Source organism: Ranitomeya imitator, chromosome 4, assembly GCF_032444005.1.
Source record: "Ranitomeya imitator isolate aRanImi1 chromosome 4, aRanImi1.pri, whole genome shotgun sequence".
In the NCBI taxonomy this organism is placed as follows: Eukaryota; Metazoa; Chordata; class Amphibia; order Anura; family Dendrobatidae; genus Ranitomeya; species Ranitomeya imitator.
In genome coordinates this window covers 38,411,408-38,434,000 of record NC_091285.1, presented here as the reverse complement: position 1 = coordinate 38,434,000, position 22,593 = coordinate 38,411,408, and the positions used below count along the sequence as shown (strand labels likewise).

General features: G+C 42.3%; 1 protein-coding gene across 1 annotated transcript; it reads right to left on the bottom strand.

Annotated features, from left to right (window-relative positions):
- Positions 1-10,071: 10,071 nt before the first annotated feature.
- LOC138673928 (zona pellucida sperm-binding protein 4-like) lies at positions 10,072-13,964 on the bottom strand. Its single transcript, XM_069761956.1, has 11 exons — positions 13,875-13,964; positions 13,065-13,217; positions 12,657-12,847; positions 12,393-12,490; positions 12,007-12,134; positions 11,281-11,470; positions 11,053-11,203; positions 10,756-10,834; positions 10,567-10,680; positions 10,288-10,413; positions 10,072-10,215 (listed from the first exon to the last, which is right to left on the bottom strand). The coding sequence occupies exons 1-11, from the start codon at positions 13,951-13,953 to the stop codon at positions 10,073-10,075; spliced, it is 1,452 nt and encodes a 483-aa protein (XP_069618057.1). The 5' UTR covers positions 13,954-13,964; the 3' UTR covers position 10,072.
- Positions 13,965-22,593: the final 8,629 nt, after the last annotated feature.

Genomic DNA, 22,593 nt, shown 5'->3' with positions numbered 1-22,593 from the left:
TTCTTCACTTTGCCCATCTGTTCTACAGGGCAGATACTGAGTTTTTGCCTTCTCCTCCAGAGCTACTGTGGGGATGCCCCTTCCAAAAAGGAAGTCGCCAGCATGAATATAGTGTAAAGACACGGCTTTAGGGAAGAAATCCACTTGGATGCTTAATTACAATTTCAGATTTTATTTGGATTTTTTTTTACCACTTACATATTTCAGTGTATCGGGTCTGCTCCCTGCCTTAGTCTTTGAGGCAGGGCAGTAAAAAGTAGTACAATAGTTGTACAGACAGAGGGGCTGTGGAAGAGCAGTCATGGAGGAGGAGAAGACCCAGTGCACAGCCTGGCCCCTGTGCACCAAAATCGAGTTTGCAGAAAAAGGAAGGGTGGGGGGGAAAAAAAAAAAAAAAAATTTATATAAAACCCCACACAGCTTTTAAAGCAGTTACCCTAAGGGAGTGGTCAGTTTTCAGAGTGAGAACTTTCCAAAAACCAAACGAGTACAGAGTTGAAGTTTCTGCTCCAAATACTTAGGCTGTGTGCACACGTTGCTGTTTCCCTCGCCCCCCCCCCCCCCCCGATAAAAACCACATACAGTAAGCATCCCATCACTTAGAATGAATTCCACATGTTTTGTGCACATGATGCATTTTTTTCCCGTGAGAAAAAAAACGCATCGCGGTAAAAAACACAGCATGTTCATTAGTGTTGCGGATTCCCCACTACAAAATACATTGGGAAATGTCCGTGGGGGGGGGGGGGGGGAGAAAGGAAAAAAAAAAAAAAAAACGCATGCGGATTTCTTGCAGAAAATGTCAGGTTTTTCTCAGGAATTCTCTGCGAGAAATCCTGAACGTGTGCACATAGCCTTAGCGTGAGCACAACGTAAAGACACATTTGGTGCAAAAAAGATAAAAAGGATTGGTAAATAAAAACCTCACAACTAGCTGAGGCCAGTTCCCCCTCCAAAAAAACAAAGTTTTAAAACCCAAGTCATAAACACACAATTTTCCCCATAACTTTACATCAGCACCTCTACTTTAGATAAAAAAAAAGCAAAACCTAATAAGAGAATCAAATGCACGCCGAAAACTCACTTAGACTTACCTAGAACAGTCAATGAAAATGCAATATCCTCAATCAATAGAGGGAAGGACAACTCCATGCTTTCAACACCACAATGGAGATGTGAAGAGGAATCCCATAAATTCTTTGCATCACTACAGCAAACACACCATATCCAGAACACCAGCACAATGCCCACCCCTGCCATCCGACACCCCATCTTCTCTGTGATGTTGATTACTAACCTACACCCAAGACCAAGCATTTATATCATGGAGCGGGGGAAGGAACACGTGATTGGTCAGCTACTAATGTGGACACCTGTGCCCAGTAGGCTATGCAAATCCAATATGTGTCCAATGATGGTGTAAGTGGTGGGAAGGATCAGGATGCTGTTCTCACTCCCTCATTATAGACAGCATTTTTTTTTGCAACAGCATTTGAAATTCTGAGGCCGGCCTCACACTGGCGAGTGTTATGGACGTATGAGAGGTGCAGAAAATACGGATTGCATACGGTACAATGCTTCTCTATGCCCCAGCTCCTATCAGCCGTATTTTACTGATCCGTATTATACGGTCTTCTACGGCCATAGAAAATCGCAGCATGCTGCGTTTGTCACCGTATTGCGCAAAAAATAAGCCAATGAAAGTCTATGGGGGCGAGAAAAATACGGATTACACACGGACCAGCAGTGTGACTTGAGAGAAATATACGCAGCGGTGTTAGAGAGAAAAGCCGGTAATTCAGTGCGGTGTACAGTAAAATCACACTGACGGGTTAGAATAGAACAGATAAAATAAATGTCTACATATAGTGTAGGGGTATATATATATATATATATATATATATATATATATATTTATATATATATATATATATCAGTGAGACACATATATGTATATATATTAATATTTCATACAGCGCTAGATAGCTTAAAAGCCGGTAATTCAATTGCCGGCTTTTCCTATCTCCTTCACAAACCCGACATGATATGAGACATGGTTACATACAGTAAACCATCTCATATCCCTTTTTTTTTCATATTCCACACTACTAATGTTAGTAGTGTGTATGTGCAAAATTTGGTCGCTCTAGCTATTAAATTAAAGGGTTAAATCGCGGAAAAAATTGGCGTGGGCTCCCGCGCAATTTTCTCCGCCAGAATGGTAAAGACAGTGACTGAGCGCAGATATTAAGAGCCTGGAGAGGATCCATGGTTATTGCCCTCCCCTTTTCCCCCCCCTTCCCAGCCACCCCAGAAAAGGCACATCTGGAAGATGCGCCTATTCTGGCACTTGGCCACTCTCTTCCCATTGCCGTGTGGGATATGGGATAATGAAGGGTTAATGTCACCTTGCTATTGTAAGGTGACATTAAGCCAGATTAATAAGCCAGATTAATAATGGAGAGGCGTCAATTATGACACCTATCCATTATTAATCCAATAGTATGAAATGGTTAAAAAACACACACACATTATTACAAAGTATTTTAATGAAATAAATACACAGGTTGTTGTAATATTTTATTATACTGGTAATCCACCTGAAGACCCTTGTCACCTGGAACAAATGTAAAAAAAAAAACAAACAACAATATTCCCTACCTTCCGACGATCAGTCTTGTCCCACGCTGTAAATCCATCTGAAAGGGTTAACTAATTTTACAAGCAGAAGCCTGCTAATGCAGCCGTCCCTGCCTGCAAAAACCCGGCGAATGAATAGAATGTAGGTGAATGACCTGTAGTTACCTCGAATTGCGGTGATGAGCCCTCTTCTGGATGTCCTCATATGAACTCGAGCCTGGGAAAATATTCTGAAAAGTTCCCAGGTTCGAGTTCATATGAGGACATCCAGCAGAGGACGCATCACCGCAACTCGAGGTAACTACAGGTCATTCTCCTACATTCCATTCATTCGCCGGGTTTTTACAGGCAGGGACGGCTGCATTAGCAGGCTTCTGCTTGTAAAATTAGTTAACCCTTTCAGATGGATATATATATAGACAGTATATATGTTTTTACGATTATTTGAGCCCATGGATCCATTGTATGTCGGTGTTGCAAGCCTGCGAGAAAATCTCGCACGCAGTACATGATGCCATACGGATTACATATGGAGGATGCCATGCGCAAAATATGCTGACACACCCTGCCTACGGATGACATACGGATCACTATTTGGGGACTTTTCTGCGTATTACAGCCGTAAATAACGGACCATATTTTTATACGCTGAGTGTGAGGCCGGCCTGAGCCTGTCGGATCGACACCTCCTTGAATACATTTGTTTTCTGTTATTTGCATTCTGAGAGAGTACCGCCACATTTACATATCTGTGTGTCATTGTCCGATCACGGACCATGATTGACGGACTGACCCAAACTTGACACACCTCATTCGTGTGTCCAAGAACGGACAGCAATGTACAGATTGCCCATGGGTCTCCTGACCTAAACTTGGCATCCTCATTGGAGGCAGTGAAGGGCACATGCGCTCCATATCAGTAGTCTGTTAAATCTTGAGAACCCCCAACTGATATTACGGTCTCATCCATGTGTCATGGTCTGAGCAGAGACCACAATGTACTCACTGTCCAAAGGGTGTCCTGACCTAAACTTGACAACCTCCTCCGTGTGTCATGGTCCAAGCAGAGACCACAATATATTCACTTTCCAAAGGGTCTCCTGACCTAAACTTGACAGCCTCATCCATGTGTCATGGTCCAAACAGAGATCACAATGTAAGAACTGTCCGAAGGGTGACCTGACCTTAACTTGACAGCCTCATCTGTGTGTCATGGTCCGAGCAGAGACCGCAATGTACTCACTGTCCAAAAGGTCTCTTGACCTGAACTTGACAGCCTCATCTGTGTGTCACAGTTTTAGGCCGGCGTCACACTGGCGTATTGCATCCGATGCGAGATCATCGGATGCGATATGCTAATGACACTCGGCTCCTGCTCGCAGCAGAGCAGGAGCCGAGTGCCATGCGTCTGTACTCCGATTCTCTTGCACAGGGAGGATCGGAGCACAGCTGCAGAGGAGGAGGAGAAATGAATTTCTCCATCTCCTTCATTCCTGGGGTGGGAATTTTTCGGAATATTTTCTCACGCTAGAGTTTATATGAGGTTATGCTAGCAGGGGGCGCAGCACCGCAAGTCTAGATAGCTACGTTCCCCTGCTTCCATTCATTCCCCACTTTTTACAGTCTGGAGCACAGCTGCATTAGCAGGCTCCTGGCTGTAAAATTATTTAACCCCTTCAGATGGATTTACAGTGTGGGACATGACTGAACGACGGAAGGTATGGGATATTGTTGATTTTTTATTTTAACTATGTTTCAGGTGACAAGGGTCTTCAATTGGATTAAGAGTATAATAAACTATTACAACACTGTGTCTTGATTTCAATAAAATACTTTATTCTCAATGTGTGTGTGTTTTATTAACCATTTAGTAGTATTGGATTAATAATGGATAGGTGTCTTATTGACGCCTCTCCATTATTAACCTGGCTTAATGTCACCTTACAATAGCAAGGTGACATTAACCCTTCATTACCCCATATCCCACAGCTACAGGAGGAGTGGGAAGAGAGTGGCCAAGTACCAGAATAGGCGCATCTTACAGATGTGCCCTTTCTGGGGTGGCTGGGGGCAGATGTTTTTTTCTGTGATATAACCCTTTATTTTAACAGCTAGAGCCCTCAAATTTTACACACAGACACTTCTTACATTAGTAGTGAGGAATATGTAATAAAATAAGGGATATGAAATGGTTTACTGTATGTAAACCATGTCTCATATCCTGTCGGGTTTGTGAAGGAGACAGCAAAAGCCGGCAATTGAATTACCGGCTTTTAAGCTCTCGCGCTGTATTAAATATAAATATATAGGTGTCTGACATATGTATATATACCTATTCTATGCGTATATATCTACTCTATTCTAACCTGTCAGTGTGATTTTACTGTACAGCACGCTGAATTACCGGCTTCTCAAAGGACACCAGTGCGTAAAAATCGGACAGTAATACGTATGTCGCGATAAAAAAAAAAAAATCAATCGCATGACACTCACATGATTTTCCTCCGTTTTTTCGGGCCGTAAATCGGACCGTTTTTTTTTCTCGCAAGTGGAAATGAGCCCTTATGACAAGTCTCCTGCCCCAAACTTCACAGCTTCATATGAGTCGGTCAAGTTTGGATCCTGTTTATGAGTCTCCTGATCCAAACTTGACAGCCTCACATGAGGATGTCATACTGATATGTGACACTGACATGGTGAAGAAGTGAGAAGAATGATGGGCAAGCGGGTAGCATACTTCATACTGTGGGAGTGACTGGTAGTTTAGGCTTCAGATAGGTTATTGTAGAGTCCCACAATGGACATGCAGCAAGATCGGCAGTAGCGCTGCTCAGTGAAAGAATCCAGAGATCTCCACCGTTCCCTGGGAAGTGAAGGATCAGAATGGCATTGTTTAGTAAAGTGAGAGATACTAGCTGCTGTAACCCCTGAAAATTGATTTTAGCATTTGGATAGACAGTTCTGTACTACTTTTTGTAGCCGCGCAACATATGGTGGTGTCTGATGAGGACCTCAGAGAGTAACAAGGCCAGTATCTAGGGGGGCAGTAGACTTATTGTGACTGTCAGGGAAGAAGTGGGCTTGTGCTGTATTATAAACCATGAATTGAGTGGAGTAGGCCACACTGGGTATACTGCGACAGATGAGTACAGCTGGTGATGTATGTCAGCACATTGCCTTCACTGGGGAAAAGCCATCTGTAAACACGTGAGCATCCCAGAAGTTTACTCCATTGAAATGTTGTATGCATTGCTCCTCCATATTGGAATATCCTGTAAATAAGTTTCCAATTTGTAAGAATTTTGTGTCATATCAGGATACCATTTGGAAGCCTCCAAGGCCTCCTACCACCAGGGGGCGATAGGTCTCTGGCTCCACCTCCTGCACCTTTCCAGCGGTCTAATTTCAAAGTCCAAGTTCATCTTTGCGCCATATTCACTCCCTGCTGGATTTTTTGTGATTGTGAAAGTGTGATATCACAAACACATGGCATCATGCGATCCCATAGGCTAACATGCATGAAGTATTGCACATATGACTGGTGGGTGTCCATCCTTAAAGGGAGCTTGTCAGCACTTTGTACAGGAATACCATTACTTCCATACATACAGTGGTTTGTCAAACCAATAAAAATGATTTATTTTTTTTAGTGATTCAGTATGCCAGTCATGAGAAATCTTGTGTAGAAGCTGTATGCAGATCAGGCTGGTAGAGCACTGTGGGTGTGGCAGTGCACTTACACTGCTTCTTCCAAGTGCACTGACACTCCTAGTGCACATCCAGCCTAATTTGCATGCAATTTTCTCACTAGATGTCTAGTGACCAGCACATTGGCTCTCTAACCTGAAAAAAATAAAAAAAATAAAATAAGTGTATAATTTTTATTGGGGGAGAAGCACGTATCCAGCTGTACCATTTAATGACTCCAATGATCCTGTGAATTTGGCGTTCACAGATCTAGTCCATCTTCTTCACTGGTTTACTGCACAGTGATGCTCCCAATACTCACTGGGTGGAGAAGAGCAGCACAGACTCAATTAAACTTTTAGGATGGGGTAAAGTAGGCAGCACAATGTTATAACCCTCACGATCTGGCTCTGTGGAGGTCACAGCTCAACGATTATAAACCGATAAGCCATCCATTTTCTAATATGGGAATACCCCATTAACTTTCCAGTAGCTGAATAAAAATCTCATGTATGAGAGACTATTAAATGTCTTTAGTGCTGAGCGAATGTGCTGGGATAAGGTGTTATGAGCCTGCTCAAGTGCTAACCAAGTGCCTTTGAATAGTTATATTCGAGTCCCCACGGCTGCATGTCTCGCGGCTGTTCGACAACCACATCACATGCAGGGACTGTCGGTCTGTTAGGCAATCCCTGCATGCGTTGCAGCTGTTGAACAGCCGTGAGACATGGAGCCGCAGGGACTCAGACATTTTTTTTTTTTTTTTTTTTTAATTATGCACCTCAGATAATACCTTATCCCACCACATTCACTCATCATGGTTTCTGTTAATATTGCAGTATTTTCACGCTTTAGAAAGCTTCTGCTGTATCCGATTGTTCTAAAGATACCAAGCTGTAGAAGTTGTGAGCTACACCATGGTGCCAATGGGAGGTTACTGCTGACACATGGCATGAGGTGGAACATCTCCAGGGAAATTGCGTTTATTGTAGTATCAGCCTAAAGTTGAAAAAGATTGGCATGTTTTACCACCATGAGCAGCTCTGCTTGTTATGAGGCCACATGTACTTTACAACCTTTTATCAGTAACATAGTAACATAGTTAGTAAGGCCGAAAAAAGACATTTGTCCATCCAGTTCAGCCTATATTCCATCATAATAAATCCCCAGATCTACGTCCTTCTACAGAACCTAATAATTGTATGATACAATATTGTTCTGCTCCAGGAAGACATCCAGGCCTCTCTTGAACCCCTCGACTGAGTTCGCCATCACCACCTCCTCAGGCAAGCAATTCCAGATTCTCACTGCCCTAACAGTAAAGAATCCTCTTCTATGTTGGTGGAAAAACCTTCTCTCCTCCAGACGCAAAGAATGCCCCCTTGTGCCCGTCACCTTCCTTGGTATAAACAGATCCTCAGCGAGATATTTGTATTGTCCCCTTATATACTTATACATGGTTATTAGATCGCCCCTCAGTCGTCTTTTTTCTAGACTAAATAATCCTAATTTCGCTAATCTATCTGGGTATTGTAGTTCTCCCATCCCCTTTATTAATTTTGTTGCCCTCCTTTGTACTCTCTCTAGTTCCATTATATCCTTCCTGAGCACCGGTGCCCAAAACTGGACACAGTACTCCATGTGCGGTCTAACTAGGGATTTGTACAGAGGCAGTATAATGCTCTCATCATGTGTATCCAGACCTCTTTTAATGCACCCCATGATCCTGTTTGCCTTGGCAGCTGCTGCCTGGCACTGGCTGCTCCAGGTAAGTTTATCATTAACTAGGATCCCCAAGTCCTTCTCCCTGTCAGATTTACCCAGTGGTTTCCCGTTCAGTGTGTAATGGTGATATTGATTCCCTCTTCCCATGTGTATAACCTTACATTTATCATTGTTAAACCTCATCTGCCACCTTTCAGCCCAAGTTTCCAACTTATCCAGATCCATCTGTAGCAGAATACTATCTTCTCTTGTATTAACTGCTTTACATAGTTTTGTATCATCTGCAAATATCGATATTTTACTGTGTAAACCTTCTACCAGATCATTAATGAATATGTTGAAGAGAACAGGTCCCAATACTGACCCCTGCGGTACCCCACTGGTCACAGCGACCCAGTTAGAGACTATACCATTTATAACCACCCTCTGCTTTCTATCACTAAGCCAGTTACTAACCCATTTACACACATTTTCCCCCAGACCAAGCATTCTCATTTTGTGTACCAACCTCTTGTGCGGCACGGTATCAAACGCTTTGGAAAGATCGAGATATACCACGTCCAATGACTCACCGTGGTCCAGTCTATAGCTTACCTCTTCATAAAAACTGATTAGATTGGTTTGACAGGAGCGATTTCTCATAAACCCATGCTGATATGGAGTTAAACAGTTATTCTCATTGAGATAATCCAGAATAACATCCCTCAGAAACCCTTCAAATATTTTACCAACAATAGAGGTTAGACTTACTGGCCTATAATTTCCAGGTTCACTTTTAGAGCCCTTTTTGAATATTGGCACCACATTTGCTATGCGCCAGTCCTGCGGAACAGACCCTGTCGCTATAGAGTCACTAAAAATAAGAAATAATGGTTTATCTATTACATTACTTAGTTCCCTTAGTACTCGTGGGTGTATGCCATCCGGACCCGGAGATTTATCTATTTTAATCTTATTTAGCCGGTTTCGCACCTCTTCTTGGGTTAGATTGGTGACCCTTAATATAGGGTTTTCATTGTTTCTTGGGATTTCACCTAGCATTTCATTTTCCACCGTGAATACCGTGGAGAAGAAGGTGTTTAATATGTTAGCTTTTTCCTCGTCATCTACAACCATTCTTTCCTCACTATTTTTTAAGGGGCCTACATTTTCAGTTTTTATTCTTTTACTATTGATATAGTTGAAGAACAGTTTGGGATTAGTTTTACTCTCCTTAGCAATGTGCTTCTCTGTTTCCTTTTTGGCAGCTTTAATTAGTTTTTTAGATAAAGTATTTTTCTCCCTATAGTTTTTTAGAGCTTCAATGGTGCCATCCTGCTTTAGTAGTGCAAATGCTTTCTTTTTACTGTTAATTGCCTGTCTTACTTCTTTGTTTAGCCACATTGGGTTTTTCCTATTTCTAGTCCTTTTATTCCCACAAGGTATAAACCGCTTACACTGCCTATTTAGGATGTTCTTAAACATTTTCCATTTATTATCTGTATTCTCATTTCTGAGGATATTGTCCCAGTCTACCAGATTAAGGGCATCTCTAAGCTGTTCAAACTTTGCCTTCCTAAAGTTCAATGTTTTTGTGACTCCCTGACAAGTCCCCCTAGTGAAAGACAGGTGAAACTGCACAATATTGTGGTCGCTATTTCCTAAATGCCCAACCACCTGCAGATTTGTTATTCTGTCAGGTCTATTAGATAGTATTAGGTCTAAAAGTGCTGCTCCTCTGGTTGGATTCTGCACCAATTGTGAAAGATAATTTTTCTTGGTTATTAGCAGAAACCTGTTGCCTTTATGGGTTTCACAGGTTTCTGTTTCCCAGTTAATATCCGGGTAGTTAAAGTCCCCCATAACCAGGACCTCATTATGGGTTGCAGCTTCATCTATCTGCTTTAGAAGTAGACTTTCCATGCTTTCTGTTAGTAGTTTTATTACTTTTACATAAGTACCCTTCCACACCATGTTTAACATTCTCTATGATGCCATTTAATGAATATATCACACGTATTTATGGAGGATGTTACTTTATTCATATTTTTACAGAATACATTGTGGGCCTCTGACTTTTTTGGCACCGCCAGACACCAAGTACTGCCATCGTTAAAGTAAAGATCCCTCCTCCTACAGCCACCGCTTTGAGCCACACCAGGGTGGAGTCATCCGATTCAAAGTCTGGAAAAATAAATAAGTAAATAAATGGACAGCCCAAAGTCAGAAAGTAAGTCCATGTGTTGCCATCATTACCTTTGACTCTTCTGGGGAAATTCTTGGTTATTTCAATTAAGTCCCCATCCACATGATCTTCCTTTTCAGCACCTATGAAATCTGGTACAGCCGTTTCATTCTGTGTATCATAGTCCCAGATGTCTCCTGCTGGTAGACAAAGTCCCAAAAAAAAAAAAAAAAAAAAAAGTAGCATTCTAGAACCCTTTGCTCAACCGAACACAGAAGTGGGTGGTTTAGGCAACACCCATGTTTCTCCATCAGGACATCTACCAGATGAACCGGTAAGGGGCAACATACCTTGCATGCTAGTAGACATGTCACCCTTTGTCTGTGATGGCATTTTAGGGTCAATGAAGTGAACTGGACCTTTGCTCACTGTGATCTTCTCACCACTTTCCTCAATGTCTCGTCCTGCAGTTAGACAACATTGAAAACAGTTATGCTTGGCCAGTCAATAATTAGAAGTCCTAAAAGTAAAACCCTTACTTTTTCTTTGTGGGCATGAGGTTCTACAAGATTGTGTCCCATCTGCTACACAAACTGCGGCACTGCAGTGGAAGTACACCTGGGATGCATAGTAGAAAAGGCAATTAAGACCATAATCATGGCATTTGTTTAGGTCCAATGCATGTTATGGACATACTAAGTTTTACACCCATGTTTTGACATTCCCCTCCAAGCTCCCCCACATTGCTGTCATTTTGGGCATTTAGGTCTTTCAGTACATTTCCTAATATTACTACCTCTATTCCATCTACTACAGTAAAGGCTAAAGACATTCACCAGTCCACCAGTTGAAGGTTGGTCATTTGCATCCAGAAATGTGAAGGTGTTGACAATGAAACGTTGGTAGTGTGTTGGGTACTGCAATCTCTGTGAGGGAGTTTCAACCGAGTATTGCTTCGTCCTGTAGTTATCTCCAGGAAAGGGGCATCTGAAATAAACTTTCAGTTACCCTTTATACAAAATTAAGCTTTTGCTCCCTCCTAGAAGTTATATTTTAAGATTTACCCATCTACAAGTATAGGCCACTGGACTTCTTGTGTGGGATCTGAAGTAGACGTGGCCCAGCAGTCATCCAACATTAGGACCAGGCTTGGATCTGTTCTTCTCAGAATGCGGACTTCCAAGAAAACTGGATCTCTTAGAAATTTAGTTACTGGATACTCATTGTCCATGAAGTATACTGCATATGCATCATCTACAAGATAAGATTTGATCAGAAGGCCAAGAGTTAATATAGCAAATGCAAGATGTAGAACCATGATGGGTCAGTTTTATACATGCTACCAAGAGATTAACGAGTAGTAGTCTTATAGGAGATGGACATGCTACTTGGTTCATCAAGTTGAACTTTTCTCCACCAATTAATAAGTACAACATCATTGGCAAGCTCCAATGTGAAGCACTATGGTAGTATTTGTCATACTTTAATGGCTCTTCTAGAGAACATCTTACTCGTCTACCCAAAACCCATGCTGCTCAAGTACCACCACTTTAGTGGTTCTTTATTAGATGGCAGTAAAGATAAGTTACACATGGCTACTACGCCCAACTACTAGCCTGAGTAGTCTCGTGCCATGCAAGCATCTTTGATGCCAGGAATCGTACATGAAGTTTTGACATGGAATTAGACCGCCAGGGACCAGAAGAAGTGAAACTGACAGGTGAAGCCTGGCTTCATTTTTAGTAGACCCTCACACCTTTATACTAGACATCACTTTGACCACTTGTTACCTTTAGCTATTCTCATCTCCAGCAGCAGAGGTCCCGTAGTGGATACTGGAAGTGGTGGTGGCAGAGTAAGCACCTCAACATGTAATGGAAGGTTGCCAGTCTGGGAATAACTACATCGAACTGTCAGCCTAGGAGGTAGATATTGTAAGTTATTTTGTGCACCTACCAAAAAAAAAAAAAAAAAAACCCACCCATGCATGTTGTGCTTTTCAGGCGCTTCCCTACACTAGACTCAGTCTCCCATTTTTTTGTTCGGAGTGATATCACAACTCTGGGGATTTTAAACACCCCTATTAAAATGGCAACGAGAACAGGACCCGGTCCCAACAACAATTTCATGGCATAAGTTAAATATCTTCATGTCAAGGTTACAGATTTGATCTTACCTCATCGTACTGTCTCTTGTGATGGATGAGCCTTTCCATATCCTAACATCCCTAGTGGCTTCCACTGTATTCTCATATACAATGGAGTTACCCAAGACCTGCCAATGGATAAATAATGTAGAAGTCGTGACATCCATGTCTAGTTGAAGATATGCCAACTGTTGAGTGGCTACAGACTTCTAAAGTTTATGCTGTTGGTGTCAAATTGCCAAGACCCAACCTAGGAATTTGGAAATTCATTTGATGACTTCACAGTAGACTTACCCGACTTCCTCCACCACATGAGAGGGGAAACTGAAACACTAGAAAAGCTGAATTCTTAGAAGTTCTCAGTGACGGACAGGATGAGGAATCCACACCATGGACAAAGGCAGATTCAAAGATCAATGATGGTGCAGTCAGCTCTTTAGAAAGTACGATCAGAACTTGACCATCATCAGTACATAGGGCAGTGACTGGAACAGGAGTAAACGAAGAGACCAGGAATGAATTTTGGAAGGTGCAAATGAACACACTGTATACTGATTGAGTTTAGAAGTTTGTCAAAAAAAAAAAAACCCCACAGGTTGTGTGGTGTTGCACCCCTTTATTAGAAATTAGCAACTTTACAACAATTTAGGGACAGATGCAGAAGTATTTTTTGCTAGAAACATTTTAGTTCTTATTACTTACATTTGTTCCCGTAATAACATTGGGGCAAGGCTCCAGGAGAAAAGCAGCATCCTAGTCGATTACAGACATCCTGAGGCACAGATGAATTTGCACACTGTAGACGGTCAGTCGTCTTGATAGCAGCACAGTCACTAGGGCTTGGAGCATCCAAAGCTATGAAAGATGTCTCATTAACCATCTACCTTTAACTGCTGCAAAACTACAACCACCAAGGTGCCCGGAATGGTATTGCCAACCGAGCCAAGCATGAGACCACTTGTTTGCACTCAAGACAAAGGAAATATCCATCTTCATAATCTTATGGAAACCACAATTTCAGCTGCCATCTGGAGTCTTGACTACTGTGGCACATATCTACTGTGCATATATAGGGGGTTCAAGGAATGATTTTCACTCAACGTTAAAAGTTAGGGTTAGTCTTAAAGATAAGACTTTAGACAATGGCTCAGAGCCTGGTGAGAACTTTTGTAGTGACCCAGTAGTTTTTTTGCTTTGGTAGACCTCAGTCCATGTGTCATGTAATGGAGGACTTCTGTCTACCAAGAGAAGGCACTTCCATAAGCCACCTTAATCCTCATTTGGACACATAATGGACGCCACTCAGTGGTCATACTATTCTTTATGGCCATGCAACTGCCAGGAAAAGCACTAGGGTGGCATGTGGTGTATAGGTACTATATACTAATACATTTATGGGGCCAATTATTGAAGGTGGCTCAAGCATGAGAGAACTGGAGGTCATCTGCTCAGTACTAGAGTTCTAAGCCACAGGAACGATATAAGATATGGATCTAGAAACCATGGAGTTACCTGGCAATGAAGGACATTTAAGGTCCTTTTTATCATGTTCCACTTCACCATTATTTATACGTTCCATGATCAGAGTCATCACATGTTCTCCGAGCTAAAACAAGAGTTACAGAAGTATTAGAAGTGTAGATCACTCAGTTTATCATACAGGCAGATAGTCGTGCGTTCCTTGTTTTTAAGTATTTATACATCACACTTATATGCATTTCTCCAAGTCCATCGGAGCACATCAAATAGCGCCTGCCGAGCAGAGCAGGGCAGATTCCCACTACACATCGCAATAAAGAAGGCACTGTCATTCCCAGCTCCTACCATCACAAAGCCCTCCTACACCAGGAAGCCTCCCAAGAAAAAGTACCCAAAGCCAGTCTGACCAAGCCATCAACCTCCATGGCCTGACAAAGGTGAAATCCAGAAGATGATACACAAAGTCAAAGAGGATTATCTCAGCATCTGGAGGAACGACAAACAAATCTAAGAAACTGACAATATACCAGAATCTACAGAGGGAGTAGAAACTGACCCCATAGCTAGAGAAACTAGAAAACCCCAAAGATCAACAGATCCTGAGCCGGTACAGACTGAGCACCCACAGCCTACTCATCGAATCCGGGCGGCACTGACTGAACTACAAGCCCCGAGAGAGCAGACCCTGCCAGCAGTGCCCCCAGGAGGCCGTGGAGGATGAGGCCCACTTCCTGCTGAGGTGCCCCAAATACTCCGCAGTGAGGGACACTCACTTCAAGAGTGTCTGATCTCCTCCCAGACTTCACCTCCATGGAGGAGGAAGAGAAACTACCGATAATACTGGGGGAAGAGGAAAGTTCAGTGGCCGTAGCAGCGGAATATGTCAGTGCCTGCCACAGACTAAGAGGAGCCTGATATGTCATGGACTCCCGTACCCCAACACTGGACAAATCCCTATCCCCCGACTAAAGAGCCTGATATGTCATGGACTCCTATACCCCACCCTGGAAACATCCCCTATCCTCTAAAAGAAGTCTGATGTACCCTGGACCTCTATATGCCCCCCCCTCCCCCATCCCTGTATTTTTACCATATGCTTTGGCAATGCTAACATGTACTTAGTCCTGCCAATAAAGCTCATTTGAATTGAATTTTAGACACGCGACTCACTGAATGAGTGGTCATAGCTTGGTAGTTTATATGAAGGGACAGCAAAGCAGTTGGGCATTGGAGTCTAGATGATTACAAGCATTCCCCAAATTTTCTGCAGCTGCCAAAAAGTTGTTACATGCTTCCGTTTAATAAAGCATGGATATACACACTTATTTGGCTTTAAAATGACAATTGTAACTTAATTTTAGTTAATTTTTTGGGGGCGAGTACAAGACATTTTGGGGGGATATCCTATCAATGGTGAAGCAAGGGCAGTCAGTCATGTGGGTTACCACAGACCAAAATGCAGCCAGTCAATGCCTCCAAGCATCTGCTTATGAGCACGAGTCTCACCTCTTCTCTGACGTAGCAGCCATCATAAGCAGCATTGACGATCACCGAGGAATCTAGATTTTGTCCTACCCACAATCCACAAGTGGAGTCATTGCGCAGATCTTGAGGATTTCCTTTAGAATCTGGAAGACAAAGTACAAACTTCCATAATTAGGTGTTACTCCATGTTGGTCATCAAAGCTTGTAATATGGGTAATATCCTTCCATAAGTTTTTACTGAATTAATAATCATCCATCAAGTGTTCTGCATTTCCAACTATGGATAGGACCAAGGGAGAGAAGCTAAAAGCTGTTTTTTTTTTTAATGTAACAAACCTTTGAAATGCTGTCTAAACAGAGTTTGGGTTCAGTTTTCACTATGTATGAGTGCATATCACAGTGAAGACTGTCTACCACTGGGTGACCCAATGAAAAAAAAAAACAAAAAAAAAAACAAAAAAAAAAAAAACACACGAACAAAAAACCCCCCATGGCTTACAAACAGTGCCCCTCTTGATTAAAGGCTGGATCTGGTATTGCAGCATTTAGGATATAGCAGGTCAGCTGCAAGGAGAAATAGCTGTTCAAGAGTGAAGTATCACCACATTATACAGATGACATAATTGGAAAGTAGCTTAGCTCTACGAGCCTGTATGTAGAGAAAGCACCTGACAAAGCCAAATGTGAATAAAGAGCTCGTCTAGCTTCATCAGGCGCTTTCCGTACATACATGCTCAGCACAATACTACTTATACAATTGAAAATATATATATATATATATATATATATATATATATATATATATATATATATATATTTTTTTTTTTTTCAATTAGGAAGGAGTTTTGCTCTACAAGCCTTTGCGTAAAGAAAGCCCCTGATGAAGCCAAATGTGAGTAAAGCTTTAGTGACATCTGGCTTCATCAGGGGCTTTCTCTGCATACAGGCTCATAGGGCATAACTGCTTCTCAATTGAATATATCTCTACATATATTTCCCTACATAGATCTATAGCCTGTATGCAGGGTAAGCACCTGATGAAGCTAGATGTGCCTCTTTGGGGAGTCTGATATTTTGCATCTGGGGTTCCAAGAAAAAAAAAAACAAAAAAAACAAAAACACACTACATACACAGCAAACCTAAAAGTCTATATGTGAGGTATACTTTCTTAGCATAAAATTATAATCTTGAGTTTTGTGATTTGACATCATGGATGAATCAGGACCAATAACCCCCATACTACAAGAATACTAAATCAAAGGATAAAATAAATTATACTCACCCAACACGAACAAAGCAGAATTGAACTCCTCATGTATGGTGGGAATAGAAAACCTCATAGAACTAGGCCGACACTGCAGACTGGAAACTTCATCCAAAAACCGACTGAGGCCAGAGACTAAACATTGGAAACTACAGCACCAAACCAACATGGCCAGGCCCAGGTGCTGCTTACTCCAACCCATTGTGGCTGTAGTTCCCAATACTAGCCCTGAGCACACGGAAGTCCTATATATAGTGAGGGGGAGGGGAGGGCTCCATTGTGATTGGACAGAGATGGGAGAACCTCTAGGTGTCTATTATCAGGGTCAAATACACCCACATTTATCCTGGGATACAAGGCCATGTTCACACATTCAGTATTTGGTCAGTTTTTTACCTCAGTATGTGTAAGCCAAAACCAGGAGTGGAACAATCAGAGGAAAAGTATAATAGAAACACATCACCGCTTCTGTATTTCTCACCCACTCCTGGTTTTCGATTACAAATACTGAGGTAAAATACTGACCAAATACTGAACGTGTGAATGTGGCCTAATCATATCCATTCATTCAGCCCCCATAGATTTTATTTTTTCTTCCTATTTCAGAAGCAATGTGTTAAAGTTTTTTTTTTCCTTGCATTTTTTTCAGGCTTTTGACTTGAGTGTATGTTCATACTTTTTTTTTTTTGCTGGGGGAGAATCAACATGGTTTTCAAGAGGGATCCATTTCAGTAATTGCAACCTTATGGGGTTTTTTTTAGGGGGGTTCACTTTCTTTAGTTTTTTTTCCCAGTATTTTGTTCTGATATTTCATGAGGAACCCATCTCATAGAAGTCGGATGCCAAATAAAAAGTTCTCAAAACCCTTGTAGTATGAACAGTAAAGTGGATTTTCCTATTCAAATGAATAGGAGGAATATTTCAAGCGTTTTCTTTATGTGAATTTTGAAGCAGATTCACTCCTAAATACTATTTATATCAATGGGCAATCCATTGTTTTGTTGTTGTTTTTTTAAGGCAAGGTTTTCAAAAGACTGGAAAAAAGATTAAACGGGACATCAAAAGCCACATCCTAACTTAAAATATCATCAGACACTTCATGGGTTTTCTCCTGAAAACCACACCAGATTTTTCAGTCTCAAAACAACACTGTGTGAATATACCCTTAGGCTGGGGATGCACAACAACTTTAGGCCGGTGTCACACTAGCGAGTTTTACGGACATATGAGCGCATAAAATACATCCGTAAAACACGCATTACACATGGCCCAATTATTCTCTATGCCCCTGCTCCTATCTGCCGTAGTTTACTGATCCGTATTATACGGCTTTGTACGGCCGTAGAAAATAGCAGCATGCTGCGTTTGTCACCGTATTGCGCAAAAAAATCGCCAATGAAAGTCTATGGAAGCCAGAAAAATACGGATTACACACGGACCAGCAGTGTGACTTGCGAGAAATACGCAGCGGTGTTAGAGAGAAAAGCCGGTAATTCATTGCGGTGTACAGTAAAATCACACTGACAGCTTACAGAAGAATAGGTAGAATAAATGTGTACACATAGAATAGGTATATATATATATATATATATATATGTCAGTGAGACACATATATGTATATATATTATTATTTCATACAGCGCGAGATAGCTTTAAAGCCAGTAATTCAATTGCCGGCTTTTGCTATCTCCTTCCTAAACCCGACATGATATGAGACATGGTTTACATACAGTAAACCATGTCATATCCCCTTTTTTTTTTGCATATTCCACACTACTAATGTCAGTAGTGTGTATGTGCAAAATTTGGCCGTTCTAGCTATTAAATTAAAGGGTTCAATGGCGGAAAAAATTGGCGTGGGCTCCCGCGCAATTTTCTCTGCCAGAGTAGTAAAGCCAGTGACTGAGGGCAGATATTAATAGCCTGGAGACGGTCCACGGTTATTGGCCCCCCCCCTGGCTAAAAATATCTGCCCCCCAGCCACCCCAGAAAAGGCACATCTGGAAGATGCGCCTATTCTGGCACTTGGCCACTCTCTTCCCATTCCCGTGTAGCGGTGGGATATGGGGTAATGAAGGGTTAATGCCACCTTTCTATTGTAAGGTGACATTAAGCCAAATTAATAATGGAGAGGCGTCAATTATGACACCTATCCATTATTAATCCAATAGTAGTAAAGGGATAAAAAAACACAAAGACATTATTTAAAAGTATTTTAATGAAATAAAAACAAAGGTTGTTGTAATATTTTATTCTACGCTCAATCCATCTGAAGACCCTCGCTCTTTAACAAAGAAAAAATAATAAACCAACAATATACATACCTTCCGAAGATCTGTAACGTCCCACGATGTAAATCCATCTGAAGGGGTTAAAATATTTTACAGCCAGGAGCTCTGCTAATGCAGCGGTGCTCGTGGCTGCAAAACCCCGGGGAATGAAGGTAAAGTAGGTCAATGACCTATATTTACCTTCATCCGCGGTGAGGCGCCCTCTGCTGGTTGTCCTCATATGAACTTGAGGCTGGGAGCTTTCTAGGAAAGTTCCCACGCTCGAGGAACAACCAGCAGAGGGCGCCTCACCGCGAATGAAGGTAAATATAGGTCATTGACCTACTTTACCTTCATTCCCCGGGGTTTTGCAGCCACGAGCACCGCTCCATTAGCAGAGCTCCTGGCTGTAAAATCCAATTGCTGGCTTTTCCTATCTCCTTCTGAAACCCTACACGATATGAGACATGGTTTACATACAGTAAACCATCTCATATCCTTTCTTTTATTACGTATTTCTATTTAGTAATGGAAGAAGTGTCTGTATGTTAAATTTGGTGGCAATAGCTATTAAAATAAAGGGTTAAATCGCAGAAAAATTTGTCGTGGGCTCCCGCGCAATTTTCTTTGCCAGAGTGGTAAAGCCAGTGACTGAGTGCAGATATTAATAGCCTGGAGCGGGTCCATGGTTATTGCCCCCCCCCCCCCCCCTGGCTAAAAACATCTGCCCCCAGCCACCCCAGAAAAGGCACATCTGGAAGATGGGCCTATTCTGGCACTTGGCCACTCTCTTCCCACTCCCCTGTAGCTGTGGGATATGGGGTAATGAAGGGTTAATGTCACCTTGTTATTGTAAGGTGACATTAAGCCAGATTAATAATGGAGAGGCGTCAATTATTAATCCAATAGTATGAAATGGTTAAAAAAAACACATTATTACAAAGTATTTTAATGAAATAAATACACAGGTTGTTGTAATATTTTATTATACTGGTAATCCACCTGAAGACCCTTGTCACCTGTAACAAATTTAAACAAAACAAACAACAATATTCCATACCGTCCGTCGTTCAGTCTCGTCCCACGCTGTAAATCCATCTGAAAGGGTTAACTAATTTTACAAGCAGAAGCCTGCTAATGCAGCCGCCTCTGCCTGTAAAAACCCGGGGAATGAAGGTAATGTAGGTCAATGACCTGTAGTTACCTTCAGTTGCGGTGATGCGCCCTCTGCTGGTTGTCCTCATATGAACTTGAGCGTGGGAAAATATTCTGAAAAGTTCCCTCTGCTTACAGTATTGACAGCCACTCAGATGGCTCTGCTAGTGTAGATTTACCGCTCGCTCAGAGCCACTGAGCTCAATGTGACATAAGAACTGCAGCCCATACCGGACACCAAGAACAGCCCCAGAGAAAAGAGCAGATTTTTTATTTTGATAAGAAACCGAAGATGTGGATGAAGATTTACTAAAAGGAATAAGCCTATGAATGGTGTCACTCCAGTTACATTCGTGACTACACTTAGTGCACACACACACCTCTTCCTCAATCTTTGGCAAAAGGAAGTCTTGTTCCAGCACTTTTTCCCCTGTGTCCTAGCTAGGAAAGCCGTAGGCTATGTGCACACGTTGCGGATTGGGGTGCAGAATTTTCCACACAAAATCCCCATCTCCTGGCAGAAACAACAGGTGCGGATTTGCCGTGGATTTTGTGCAGTTTTGATGCAGAATTAATGCGGATTTTGTGCAAATTTTCTGTGGTTTTTACCCCTGCGGATTTCTATAATGGAAGGGTGCAGAAACGCTGCAGTTCCACACAAAAGAAGTGACATGCACTTCTTTTCAATCCGCAGCGGATTCAGTGCGGATTTTTCGGCACCATTAGCACAGCTTTTTTTACCCTATTGATTTACATTGTACTGTAAATCACTGTGCGGAACTGCAACGTTTCTGAGCGGAAAAATCAGCTGCGGATCTGCACCAATTCCGCATCGTGTGCACACAGCCTAGTTTCCTTCCCTAATTTTTCTCGGTCATCCTACACATTGTACGGAGTGACTATTCTGAAACCCCAGGGAACCTCTGGAGTCTCCTAGCTACATAATGCTTTTCAGTTTGCTCCCAGTAGCTTTTCCCATGCCAATCCTTCCTTCCTCCTCTCTAACGGTATAAGCAGATTAAGTTTTTGGAGTTTTTTTTTTTTTTTTTTTTTTCTTGACCAGATTCAAGAAGCTTCTGAAAAATCAGTCAAAAATATGCTTGAAAGAAACTTAAATTAATTTTTATTGCAAAATGGCCTTGTTGTCCACATGTTTAATTCCTTCTGCGTTTTTTTATTCTGCTTCAGATTTGGGAAAAATTTTGTTTGGAAAAAAATTGAGCACCTCTCCAAACTAGGCATGGTCCAAGGGGCTGCAAAATACTTCAGAAAATAAACTCTCGAAAACACTCCTGGAACGCAAAAAGCTTTAGAAAAGGAAAAACTCACTTTTTGGCGCATCTTATTAGTGGTGTACGCCTCTGTGAGTTTCGCCAGAAATGTCACTCCAGTTAGAGACTGGAATACCATTTCTGGAGTCCAAAATGCCAGCACTGAATTTGATGAGTGAGCATAGCCATGCCCCTGACATTGGTATTGTTCAATAGCTTAGTCGGATCCTCCCATCTTCAGGCCCCCTCCCAGGTACCCAAATAAACCCCAATAAAGACAGGATTCAAAACTTGGATAATAATTGGCCACAGTGGCCTTTATTATAAACATACAAACATTAACGGTAAAGTAACGTGGGGAGGTCCTTGAAGCTCCAAACTGGTGGTAAAACATAATATATAGAGTGGACAGAAAAACCAGACCATAATTTACTCCCAGCCGCAACCACCTGGCTCGGGAGCACCAAAATACCCCTAAGGGCTACCATTGTCCACCTAACACCTGGGAATCCGGCCCACCGTTGCCAAGATCCCCCCAAACCACCTGACCCGAAACCAACTTTATACCAACTGAAGAATCCGTATCCCGATGGATCCCCCAGGCCAATTTAGTACCAACTCCAAGGACCCCTCCCACCGCTACCAGCCACCATGACCCGGAGCAACTTAGCCGCAAAAAAACACTCCAAAAGAGAAAAACGGAAAAAACAGGGCGGGCGGGCGTGCGGGAACTCACTATTTGCCTCCAGAGCGAGAACTGGCCAACCCCACCCCCTACCTAACCCTATAAACCCCCCCTAATGCATACTATCCCCCTCCCCTAAAACATGTTCCCACCCCTTCTATCCTCCCTCTCCAAACCCCTGTCATGACGGCCTGCACGTACGCCGTCTGTGGGGGGGAGGGGACGGCTCGCTCCGGCCTGCTCTTGACATTGGTATTGTTCGAGTGCTTAGTTGGATCCTCCCATCTTCAGGCCCCCTCCCAAGTACCCAAATAAACCCCAATAAAGACAGGATTCAAAACTTGGATAATAATTGGCGACAGTGGCCTTTATTATAAACATACAAACATTAACGGTAAAGTAACGTGGGGAGGTCCTTGAAGCTCCAAACTGGTGGTAAAACATAATATATAGAGTGGACAGAAAAACCAGACCATAATTTACTCCCAGCCATAACCACCTGGCTCGGGAGCACCAAAATACCCCGAAGGGCTACCATTGTCCACCTAACACCTGGGAATCTGGCCCACCGTTGCCAAGATCCCCTCAAACCACCAGACCCGAAACCAACTTTACACCAAC